Source organism: Cebidichthys violaceus, unplaced genomic scaffold (assembly GCF_023349555.1).
Source record: "Cebidichthys violaceus isolate CVI_PGR_0920_01 unplaced genomic scaffold, fCebVio1.0.p SCAF_43, whole genome shotgun sequence".
Lineage (NCBI taxonomy): Eukaryota > Metazoa > Chordata > Actinopteri > Perciformes > Stichaeidae > Cebidichthys > Cebidichthys violaceus.
The window spans coordinates 30,001-42,500 of NW_027176628.1; the positions used below are offsets into that span (position 1 = coordinate 30,001).

The 12,500-nt window shown below is 43.9% G+C and overlaps 2 protein-coding genes across 3 annotated transcripts in view; one reads left to right on the forward strand and one right to left on the reverse strand.

Moving 5' to 3' along the window:
• pacsin3 (protein kinase C and casein kinase substrate in neurons 3) overlaps positions 1 to 1,340 on the forward strand; it is a 22,246-nt gene extending 20,906 nt beyond the window's left edge. For both annotated transcript variants that reach the window (XM_068728743.1, XM_068728742.1), the window contains one exon: positions 1 to 1,340. This exon is cut by the window's left edge and continues 904 nt beyond it. The gene's annotated coding sequence lies outside the window, so the exon portion shown is untranslated.
• Positions 1,341 to 2,922: 1,582 nt separating this feature from the next.
• Positions 2,923 to 12,500, reverse strand: part of LOC137886323 (Golgi apparatus protein 1-like) — a 22,152-nt gene continuing 12,574 nt past the window's right edge. The window contains exons 13-26 of the mRNA XM_068728739.1: positions 11,997 to 12,083; positions 11,800 to 11,862; positions 11,319 to 11,432; positions 11,040 to 11,128; positions 10,846 to 10,963; positions 10,507 to 10,599; positions 9,344 to 9,481; positions 8,453 to 8,576; positions 7,774 to 7,916; positions 6,547 to 6,648; positions 5,901 to 6,008; positions 5,648 to 5,768; positions 5,373 to 5,479; positions 2,923 to 5,029 (exon numbers count right to left, since the gene is read on the reverse strand). Coding sequence (XP_068584840.1) covers positions 4,862 to 5,029; positions 5,373 to 5,479; positions 5,648 to 5,768; positions 5,901 to 6,008; positions 6,547 to 6,648; positions 7,774 to 7,916; positions 8,453 to 8,576; positions 9,344 to 9,481; positions 10,507 to 10,599; positions 10,846 to 10,963; positions 11,040 to 11,128; positions 11,319 to 11,432; positions 11,800 to 11,862; positions 11,997 to 12,083 — 1,575 coding nt within the window. The 3' untranslated portion in view covers positions 2,923 to 4,861. The remainder of the gene's footprint in view (positions 5,030 to 5,372; positions 5,480 to 5,647; positions 5,769 to 5,900; positions 6,009 to 6,546; positions 6,649 to 7,773; positions 7,917 to 8,452; positions 8,577 to 9,343; positions 9,482 to 10,506; positions 10,600 to 10,845; positions 10,964 to 11,039; positions 11,129 to 11,318; positions 11,433 to 11,799; positions 11,863 to 11,996; positions 12,084 to 12,500) is intronic.

A 12,500-nucleotide genomic window follows, 5' to 3' on the forward strand; every position in this document is an offset into this window, starting at 1 on the left:
AGCTCTGCCCTCCCCCCCCCAGCTGCTCGTCTAGAGCCGGAGAGTTGTCGGGAACCTGGTGGTCGGAGCTGGCTCGATGCTACGCTATGATTGGCCAGTCTAAGTTCGAGGGGGCGGGACTTAGCGAAGGGTCACACGGTTACACGGTTGTGTGTCTAAAATTTGCTAAAAACTCAACCAGCAAAGTTAACCATTCGTGGGTCGTCGATCACAACCCAATTACAAGCTTAAAACTCCGACCGCTAACGGAAGCTAACGGAAGCTAACGTTGACGCCGTTGAGATGTGATCTGGGAACCTGTCGTCTGATGAGGATTTAGCTTCTCATTGGTTTAAAACGAGCATGTGTAACAATGTCTCACTCATCAGAATGTCAACAACAAGCAGCTCACGGAAGCATTTGGTCGGATTCGGGCTTAGCTGTCTCCAGGTCCAAATGCTATGCTAAGCTAACCGGCTGCTCGCTGCAACCCGTCGGCATTAAATACCGAATCCCCCAAAAAATGTCAAACTATATTTTTATTAAAGCGTTAGTATTCTCATCATTAAATAAAATCATGAAAATATCATTTTGAATAGAACATAGTGGGACTTTTTTTTCAGTCTTTGACCTAGTGGCCGTTTGAGGAACTGCAGCGTCAGGCACCTCTTCGTCTTCATCTTCGTCATGCCGAAAACAAACCCGACGACCAGACTGTCAGTGCCTTATGTGTCTGACCGAGGGACCACAGCTCCCAGTAGAATCCAGTAGAAACCAGTAGAATCTCCCGGCTCCTGGACTTCAAAGTGTTCTCGCTTTTGATTGGCTCGTTCAGCTCGTTCAGCGATACGCTTCAGTTATTTTGTCGTTTTTTTTTTTTAGGCGTGACACTGAATTCACTTTCTTCCCTCTCTCTCTCTCTCGCTCTCATGTTAATGTGTTAGCTGTATGTTTATCATAAGTCAACTTTCATTCTTGACCTGTAAACCGTCGCTTACCGCTTCATTTATTTTTATTTTTTAAGAATAGCAGTCAAATCTTTTTACGTTCTAATTTATTCTCCTCTTTAATTTAGCAATCTGTCTTCATTTCAGTAGCGCTGACTGTTTTAGATCGTTGGTGGTTTGTTGCTAGTTTTGTTTTGCGATCACCAAGCACACGCACTTCAAACGTCTGGAATAATAAGAGGTAATATCCTGTCAGATATATTGTTGTTTTTCATGTGTACGTTCTGTGGTTCACTAAGAGGTCATTAAAGCGCTTCGGAGCCGCTTCTTCATTCTTTCCCTCTCTTCAACAAACTGTAACGTGTTCAAGGACGTGAAGCGGGAAGCGACAATAAAGAGCTTTCTGCAGCTGCAGGTTTGACCCACTTTCTTTTGTCCTCGTGTCCTCGTGATCACATGACGTCCTGCAGAGACTTCAGGTCAGTACGGTGTAGAGCTTTGGAGCTGGGAGGAGATATTTAAGGCGCCTCTGGTTCTGGAGGTAAAAGTTCTTTTCATTGGTTCCATCGGCGATGTTACGGGAGCACGGAACTCACTCGAATCATCGGATTTAACTCTTATTGGTATTTTACAAAGCGTCACGTAGTAAAATTGAGAAATAAATATTTTCCCTGTTTTATTGAATTAAAAACAGATTATCTCTGTAAATTACATAGAAAAAAATAAATCCTGCTGTTTTTCTTAATGAACGAGAATCCGAAAAGAAGAGCTCATTTACTGTAGAGCTCGATTTCATGGAAGTAAACGGGTCCGTTTGGTTTAATCCAGTTTTATTTGGGTTTGAGACATTGAAAGACTCGTGTCTTTAAGTTAATATAAATATGTATGTGTATGTATATATGTATATATATATATATATATATATATGTATATATACATATATGTATATATATATATATGTATATATGTATATATATATGTATGTATATATACATGTATGTATATATATATATATGTATATATATATGTATGTATATATACATATATATATACATACATATATGTATATACATATATGTATATATATATATGTATATATATATGTATGTATATATATATGTATATATACATATATGTATAAATATGTATGTGTGTGTATATATATATATATTTATACATATATATATGTATAAATATGTATGTGTGTGTATATATATATATATATATATCTGTGTGTATATATATATATAATTATTTATTTTTTTTCATCCTGTTTGATTAAATTACGAGACGTCACTTTTTTTTATTATTATTTTTCTCTCCAATGAATCGCCTTTTTGCGGATATTCATCATCTCCCAAAACTCCCCAAATTTGGCGATCATATCAGGACTGGTGGATATTCTATGGGTCCCATGCAGCGTGACTACTGTAGATGGTAGTGGTGCCACCTGGTGGTTCAAACAACAACAACAACATATACTGACGTTCAGACGTTCTGACAGAGGAAGTACTCAGAACTCTACTTGTGTAAAAGTAGTAATACTAATTTACTTAACAGCAGACTTGGAGCATCAGAATGTACCAACAGTTCAACACATTGAGCAGAATGGGTCATATTAATATTATTAGATCATAATTATTGATGCATAAATTAGTTCATTTTAATGTTGCAGCCGGTAAAAGTGGAGCAATTTATGTAACTACGTTTTTTTATTCACTTTATCTGCTCATGACTTCCTCCTGTGTGATCAATAAAGTTTCATTTGAATCTAGAATATGACATCGTAATGTATTTGTTGATTATAATATTCATCAGAATCTGTAATGTAACTATTGTCTAGAGTGATGATGTAACCCTCTGAAGGAGTAGAAGTGGAAAAAGTAAACAAAGTACAAGTACTTCAATGTTGTACTTTAGTGAGTGTACTTAGTTAATTCACATGACTGGTTGACATCAGGAACATTAAAATAAAAACTCGGCTCGAGTCAAAAGATACGAAAGTCAGCAGACGGTTTTATTAAATTGACAAATTTTTATCTGTACAGCAAAATCAAACTTCACAATGATAAATCTGTTACGTCGGCGTAATGTAAAAAAGAAAAAGCACATCGATAAAGTTTGTTCACGAAAAGAGAGAGAGACAGAAGGTGGTTATGAAGACGCTCAGAAACCCTCGGGAACGTTTTCACGCTGCTCATCTGTGTGAAACCGTTCACCAATATTCATATTTCAAACAAAGAGCTGAGAGACATTTACCAAAAAGAACGCTGAGGTTACGTTTTAGAAATCTCCGTTTGTTTTTTCTTCTTCTCTTCTTTATAAATGAACAAGACGAACGAGGCTCGATGTGACGCGCATCGAGTTAAAGTGCAAAATTAAATATTCATCAAGCAGAAAGTAATATTAATAATGTTTGCATCTCTTTAGTTACAACTGAAGTAAGTTACCCGCAAAACAAATGTCTGAAAAGTCAAATAAAAAGTCAAAAACACAAGATCTTTCATCCGGGTTTGATTCATTTAAGTCAAACTTTCTTTGTAACTTTCCTTTAATATAACTTTTTGTTGCATCAAATAGTAAAATATCGGTATTTAGATCACGATGGGGCGCAAAACAAAACAAAGTAATGTTAGTTTAATGTCACCTGGTTAAAATGAGGAACGGAAGTGAAAATGTACGTCGAGCAGTCGAGACCGTTTACAGCAGCTTTAAATTTACTTCTTGGACGCGGCGGAACGAGCCGTTAGCTTAGCTTAGCATAACGACTGGAAGCGAGGGGAAACGGCTAGCCTACGGCTAGGCTAGTCTGTCTGCTCGACTGACGGACCCGTTAAGCTGCAATAAGAAGAGCCGAGGTGAGTGGAAACTTAAGACAAAACATGTTGTCAAACTGCATCGTTTGGGCCATAAATAACAATATATTTTATTGCAATACTAAGCATATTTAGCATTGCAACGAGATCGAATGATGTCTAAAGTATTGAGTTAATATCTCGTTGTCCGGTCCTTCAACCTCACGGTGGTGAACGTGAAGACTCCAGGAAGTCACTACATCCAGCTGCTGTTAGCCCAAAATATCACGTTTTTTCGCGTCATCGCAGGTGAAAGTTTCAGTCGGTTGCAATCTGAAGCTTCACCACTAGGAGGCGAAACGTCCTAAACATTAGACTTTAACGTTTCTATTTGTGAACAGATCGCACAAATGAGATGCGGTGTGATAATTATAATAAATAACGTTTGTTTTAGCTGTTTTACGTCGGGTCTGACCTCAAGACGTTTGAAAATAAAGGAACTCAGTATGCAGAGAAAAGCAGCAGTTTGTTCAGATATAAACTGCAGAAGATGAAGCCTCTCCGTGTGTTAGGTGACAGATTATGTTCATTAAAGGCAACAGAGAACAGGGGGGGGGGGGGGGGGGGACATGTTGAAGACAGAAGAACGTGATCCGGTCCACGAGCGACGAGGACTTCGAGATGAAGGGTGAAGGAAAAGCAACGGGCTCGTCTCAAAGACTCAAACCCCCAAAAGTTCCAGGCGTCCGCTGTAGTCGCTCAGAAAGAAGCGACTTCCTGTTGCTCTGCATGCTCCAGTCTTCAGTTAAATATCAGAAATGAAATAACATGAAAAGCATCGGGGCTTACCTCATGAACAAGTCGAGGGAAAATGTGATCATCAAGGAAAAAAAAAACCTGATCCGTTTGGAGATGCCCAAATGATTTTTGTGAATTTAATTTAGTTTGCATTTGATGCAAATATTGAGAAGCAGCGAATAAACGAGAGGAGCTCCAGATGTGGTCGCTGGCGTTGGCACTGTGCAGGACGGCTGGTTTATAGACCGGGCATCTGAGGAGGAGGAGGAGGAGGAGGAGTAGGAGGAGGAAGGAGCAAGGAGTCAAGTCTTTCTTTTCTCACGTCGGAGCGCTTCTCGTCCTCTACCGGTCCTTCAGTTCTCTCGTCACCTGCTTGGTGATGCGACCGCACAGCAGCCCCACCAGGAAGAGGACGCACACGCTCAGTGCGATCATGAGCAGGATGTAGTTCTTGGAGGGCGACGTCATCACCTGCACGGCCAGGTCTGAGAAGCCCTCTGCTGGAGCCACCTGCAGAGGGTGGGGGGGGGGGAGAGACCTGCTTTATGGTGTGTTTGACTCTAAATGTTCCATAATGTACTAAATGAACATCATGCTGTATTGAAGAAGACTGTAAACTAGAGATTGAGACCATAAACTCATGTTTACAATGTTTACTGAGGGAATAAATCAAGAGAGAAGTAGAGTCATTTTAGACTAGACTTCTATACAACCAGAGGAGTCGCCCCCTGGTGGACACTAGAGAGAATGCAGCTTTAACACGTGAAGCATCGGCTTCAAATCTGTTGCCTCCAGATTTTACATTTTTTTAATAAACTAAGATAAATAGCTCCGCCTCCTCCTGGAGTCTCACCTTAGCAGCGTAGCTCCACATGTCGATGCGGTCCTGAAGTCTCTTCTTGCACTCCGGCTGCAGACGAACTCTCTTGTCCTGCAACGCCTCCATCAGACACGACATCTCTGGACGGAGTTCACACACACACACACACACACACACACACACACACACACACACAGACAGACAGACAGACAGACAGACAGACAGACAGACAGACAGACAGACAGTGGAGAGTTAACGAAAAAAAAAAGTTCTGCACAAATGCAGATGTGCTGTGTGAGATCACCCACGTCGTCCTCTGCCGGGTGTGATGGCGGCACAGTGGTGTTTGAGGTCCAGAGCGCACGCCGTGTGGAGGACCGGGTCCACGAAGATGTCCGCCTTGCTCTCCTTCAGCATGTTCAGCACCTCCTGCAACACAGACGGGAGGAAGACGCTTTAAAAGAGGAAGACTAGTCATCCGTCTTTACACAGAAACACGGTCATGTTGGTTAAGACTAATAATCCTAAACTAGTTCACAGGACGATGGATCATGTTCAGACCTTTTTACAGGCTTCCTGTTTGATCTTCAGCAGGTTGACTTTCAGACACTCCTCAACCTGACCCGTCTGCTCCTGAGCTGCTGCCTCCTCCGCACACAACCTGGAGATCTGCAGGAGGAGAGGAGAGGAGAGGAGAGGAGAGAGGGGAGGAGCGAGGAGAGAGGAAACAGGTGAGGAGAGGAGAAGAGGAGAGAGGAAATAGGTGAGGAGAGGAAACAAGAGGAGAAGAGAAGCGAGGAGGAGAGAGGAGAGGAAACGGGTGAGGAGAGGAGGAGAGAGGAAACAGGTGAGGAGTGAAGAGAGGAAACAGGTGAGGAGAGAGGAGAGGAAACGGGTGAGGAGAGGAGGAGAGAGGAAACGGGTGAGGAAAGGAGGAGAGAGGAAACAGTTGAGGAGAGGAGGAGAGAGGAGAGGAAACGTTAGGAGAGGAGGAGAGAGGAAACGGATGGGGAGAGAGGAGAGGAAACGTGAGGAGAGAGGAAATAGGAGAGGAGAGAAATAAATCCACATTAAATCATAAGTTTATCAAAAGGTAAAGTCTGCAGAAAATGAATGTAAGTCAATGTAATGTCCTCTAAAGTGGTGTGTGCGTGCGTGTTTGCGTGTGTGTGTGTGTGTGTGTGTGTGTGTGTGTGTGTGTGTGTACCTCTTCTGTGCAGTGCATCTGCAGCTGTGGGTCGAGTCTGTAGTCGAGCGCTGACTCCTGTAGAATCACTCTGATCTGATCTTCACAGTCTGGAGACAACCTCTGAACCAAACACACCATTAAACACCAAACACACCATTAAACACACCATTAAATACCAAACACACCATTAAACACCATTAAACACCATTAAACACACCATTAAACACCAAACACACCATTAAACACACCATTAAACACCAAACACACCATTAAACACACCATTAAACACCAAACACACCATTAAACACACCAAACACACCATTAAACACCAAACACACCATTAAACACACCAAACACACCATTAAACACCAAACACACCATTAAACACACCATTAAATACCAAACACACCATTAAACACCATTAAACACCATTAAACACACCATTAAACACCAAACACACCATTAAACACACCATTAAACACCAAACACACCATTAAACACACCATTAAACACCAAACACACCATTAAACACACCAAACACACCATTAAACACCAAACACACCATTAAACACACCAAACACACCATTAAACACACCATTAAACACCAAACACACCATTAAACACACCATTAAACACCAAACACACCATTAAAGACCAAACACACCATTAAACACACCAAACACACCATTAAACACACCAAACACACCATTAAACACACCAAACACACCATTAAACACACCATTAAACACCAAACACACCATTAAACACACCATTAAACACCAAACACACCATTAAACACACCAAACACACCATTAAACACCAAACACACCATTAAACACCAAACACACCATTAAACACACCATTAAACACCAAACACACCATTAAACACCAAACACACCATTAAACACACCAAACACACCATTAAACACCAAACACACCATTAAACACCAAACACACCATTAAAGACCAGTTCATTCAAAGAGGAACACATTTAAAGACACAGTGTGGATCACAGAACACAAACATGTTTGTACTTTATATGATTATCACAAATATGTATGAGTTTCAGTCTACTATTCACCTTCAAATCTCTTCATTTATACTTCATGTATTGGGTTTGATGACACTTCTTTTATCCTTTATTGTGTCTCACTGTTAGTTATTATCTTATATCACTGAGGTGTTAGCAGGAGGACCCTGATGGAGGACCCTGATGGAGGACCCTGATGGAGGACCTGGACTGACCTGGTCGGCGTACTTGAGTTTGAGGCAGCCGATGACCTCACCCTCCAGCTCGCTGTCATCACTCGCTTTGTTCAGGATCGACTGGCAGAACTTTGGGATGTCGGCTCGACAAGCTTTTCTCAACACCGGGTTCAACCTGTAGTCTGGAGGAGGAGGAGGAAGAAGAGTAGGGGGGAGGAGGAGGAAGTGGAGGAAGAGGAGAAGGAGGAAGAAGAAGAGTTGGAGGAGGAAGAGGAGGAGGAGAAAGTGGTGGAGGAGGGGGAGGAGGAGGAAGGAAGAAGAGGAGGAGGAAGAGGAGGACAAGGAGGAAGAAGGAAAAAGAGGAAGAGGAGGAAGTGGAGGAGCAGGAGGAGGAAGAGGAGGAAAAAAAGGAAGAGGAGGAGGAAGAAAAGGAGGAGGAGGTAATAGAGGAGGAGGAGGAAGAGGAGGAGGAGGAGAAGGAAGTGGAAGAGGAAGTGGAAGAGGAGGCAGAGAAGGAAGAGGAGGAGGAGAAGAAGGAAGTGGAGGAGGAAGGGGAAGTGGAGGAGGAAGAGGAAGCGGAGGAGGAAGAGGAGGCGGAGAAGGAAGAGGAGGAGGAGAAGGAAGAGGAGGAGGAAGAAGAGGAAGTGGAGGAGGAGGTGAGTCAGGAAAGTTTCACGTCTCCTTTCCTGCCTCCTTTCCTGCCTCCTAGTGGACTGACCTGTGTTCTGTGTGATCTGTCTCTTGGTGATCATCTGTTTACATTTAGGATCCATCAGCTCGCTGTTCTTGTTCTGCTTCAGACACTGGAGAACGTTCCGGGCGTCGGCGTCGGTGCAGAACCTCTGCAGGAGAGACGAGCCGATCAGACTGTATCTTCATCTGTCTTTACTCAAATACTGGACTTGTACTTTCTATTACTTTTACTCCATTACTACATTCATTTCACAGCTACAGTTACTTTTCTTAGATTCATATTTTACATGAAAAACATGTTTTGAGTTTATAAATTACAACACATCGTTAAAGATGAAACTTCTATGTTTCTGTTTGTTTGTCAGCAGGATTGTTGGAAAACTAGCGTCTCTGTTTTCATGAGACTTGGTGTAAAGAATGAAGAGAACACTTATTTAGAGCTTGTGTTGAGACGAGGGGAACCGAGGTACAACAACTCACTTCCTGGTTTTAGGTCTCATCTCCTGCAGCACTCTTCAGGAACATAATGCTGACACTTCTGTTCTTTTTACTTCTACTTGTAATGTAGTAATCTTTAGGAAGTCGGTCTGTAAACTGTGACGATGTTTCAGGTGACACACGTTTACATTTGAACTGACCTGAGGGTTTGTTTACTTGTCTCACAGCGTAGTGACTCTTTGTGATTATTAAACTATAACATCTTTTTAACACATTAAACCAAAACATAAACACGTTTTATGATGCACAACATGAATTATTGGAAATTTAAATTCCAAAATGTGCTCTTGGAAGTTAAAATCCTTGTGTCTCCCTCCTCCTCTTCCCTCCTCCTCCTCCCTCCCTCCTCCCTCTTCCTCCTCCTCCTCCCTCTTCCTCCTCCCTCCTCCTCCTCCTTCTCCTCCTCCTCTCCTCCCACCTTGATCATCTGCTTGCAGACTCTCATCAGCTGGTAGTCGAGCTCGGGGTCGGTCATTTCGACCTCCTGCAGCCTGAAGATCCGCTGGTGGCAACGCTGACTGAGCTGCTTCTTCTGCTCCTTCAGACACTCGATCATCTGAGGAGGAGGAGGAGGAGGAGGAGGAGGAAGAAAGAAGAAGAGGAGGAAGAAGAAGAAGAGGAGGAGGAAGAGGAAGAGGAGGAGGAAGTGGAAGAAGAGAATGAGGAGGAGGAGGGAGAAGAAGAGGAGGATGAGGAGGAAGAAGAGGAGGAGGAAAGAAGAAGAAGAAGGAGGAAGAGGAAGAAGAAGAGGAAGAAGAGGAGGAGGAGGAGGGAGAAGAAGAGGAGGAGGAGGAGGAGGAGGAAGAAAGAAGAAGAGGAGGAAGAAGAAGAGGAGGGAGAAGAACAAGAGGAGGATGAGGAGGAAGAAGAGGAGGAGGAAAGAAGAAGGAAGAGGAAGAAGAAGAAGAGGAAGAGGAGGAGGAGGAAGAGAAAGAGGAGGAGGAGGAGGAGGAAGAAAGAAGAAGAGGAGGAAGAAGAAGAAGAGGAGGAAGAGAAAGAGGAGGAGGAGGGAGAAGAAGAGGAGGAGGAGGAGGAGGAGGAGGAGGAGGAGGAAGAAAGAAGAAGAGGAGGAAGAAGAAGAGGAGGGAGAAGAACAAGAGGAGGATGAGGAGGAAGAAGAGGAGGAAAGAAGAAGGAAGAGGAAGAAGAAGAAGAGAAAGAGGAGGAGGAGGAGGAGGAGGAAGAAAGAAGAAGAGGAGGAAGAAGAAGAGGAGGGAGAAGAACAAGAGGAGGATGAGGAGGAAGAAGAGGAGGAGGAAAGAAGAAGGAAGAGGAAGAAGAAGAAGAGGAAGAGGAGGAGGAGGAAGAGAAAGAGGAGGAGGAGTGAGAAGAAGAGGAGAAGAAGGAGGAGGAGGAAGAAAGAAGAAGAGGAGGAAGAAAGAAGAAGAGGAGGAAGAACAAGAGGAGGGAGAAGAACAAGAGGAGGATGAGGAGGAAGAAGAGGAGGAGGAAGAAGAAGAAGGAGGAGGAAGAGGAAGAAGAGGAGGAGGAGGAGGAGGAGGAGGAAGAGTTTAACACCACACCATGAACAGACTGCTCTTCTTCTTCTTCTTCTTCTTCTTGTTCTTCTGGTTTCCTCACCTGAGCGTTACCGAAGGCCACGTTGGGACACAGACGGCTGATGTCAGATTTACACGGATCGTACAACTCTGGTTCCAACCGGATGTCCTCCGACTGAGAGGGAAGGAGAGACCCACTGTAAGGCTTCTGTGTGTGTGTGTGTGTGTGTGTGTGTGTGTGTGTGTGTGTGTGTGTGTCTGTCTCTGTGTGTGTGTGTGTGTGTGTGTGTGTGTGTGTGTGTGTCTGTCTCTGTGTGTGTGTGTGTGTGTGTGTGTGTCTGTCTCTGTGTGTGTGTGTGTGTGTGTGTGTGTGTGTGTGTGTGTGTGTGTGCGTGTGTGTGTGTGTGTGTGTGTGCGCTACCATCTCCAGCTCCTCCACCCTCAGCTGTTTACGACACTTGAGAGAGACGCGCTGCTCGCGGGCCTCCTGCAGCGTGTCGTTCTTCACCGTGGTGCTGAGGCAGAGCACCACGTCCACCCTGCAGCGCACAGGACGCTCTCGTCAGGACGGCAAGTTTACAGGTTTCTGGATGTTTTCGTGGAAATCAAACTCACTTTTTCTTGATGTTGGGACACAAGCGAAGAACGTCCTCCTTGCAGGCCATCTTGAACTTGTAGGAGAACCGGAAGTCCTTCATCTGGACCTGAAAGTTGAGCGTTTATTGATATCGGTTTCATATTTATAGTTTGTTAACTAAAATACTAAATAAACAGACTTCAATACAATGAACAGAATGTGATCACTTTAAGTCTTAATCTGAATGATGTCAGCTTCATTTGAACGACGAGGAAGAGGAAGAGGAAGAGGAAGAGACTGATGTCGTTGGAACTGACCAGCTGGAAGTGTGTAACACCGACCGAACACTTGTCATTCATCTCCTTCTGGTGTTTATTCTGAACCAAACACTCCATCAGGTCACCGGTATCAATCTGGATATCAGCCACATCCTGCACACACACACACACACACACACACACACACACACACACACACACACACACACACACACACAGAATAACGAGACACATTATCTATCATTGAGTCTGAAGTGCTGCTTCATGTGTAAAACAGGAAAAGTCACTAAAATCTTTTTCTTCTCTTTTCAGGAACTCTTGGATTGAAGAACTTCTTGTTTTCTCTTTCTATGGTTATTGTGTTTTGTCACTGAAGTACAAAGGCTTCAGGTTCCCAGCTGCTGACCAGCTGCTGACCAGCTGCTGACCAGCTGCTGACCAGCTGCTGACCAGCTGCTGACCAGCTGCTGACCAGCTGCTGACCAGCTGCTGACCAGCTGCTAGTCTTTCCTGTACTCACGTGGCAGTGGGCCTGAGTGACGGGCTCACAGGCTCGGATCAGCAGAGCGTCGATCTGGACGTCCTGCAGTGAACCGAGAGGAACAGGAAGCTCAACACGTGCCGGTGAGACACACACACACACACACACACACACACACACACACACACACACACACCTGATCTCCACAATGTCCACTTAGTGTTAATAATAATGACCTCAGACTCCAGCTCGGTCAGGTTGCCCACGACCTCCCTGCAGGCAGAGACCAGGTCCTCCAAGTGGTCCTGCAGACACTCCAGCTCCTGCACACACACACACACACACACACACACACACACACACACACACACACACACACAGCAGAGTTTTTGGACCCTGGTCAGAGCTGGAACGATGCTACGCTATGATTGGCCAGACTGTGTTTAAGGGGCGGGACTTAGAGAATGGTCAGTTAACTTTCATGAACTGTGAAAGGGTTAAAGTTTAAAAGACGAAAAACAAGGACACGCTGTGGTAGAGACCTGTCAATCACTGTGTAGCCCCGCCCCTAAAGCATCCCCTGCTTTATGGTCTGTTTGACTCTAAATGTTCCATAATGTACTAAATGAACATCATGCTGTATTGAAGAAGACTGTAAACTAGAGATTGAGACCATAAACTCATGTTTACAATGTTTACTGAGGGAATAAATCAAGAGAGAAGTAGAGTTATTTTAGACT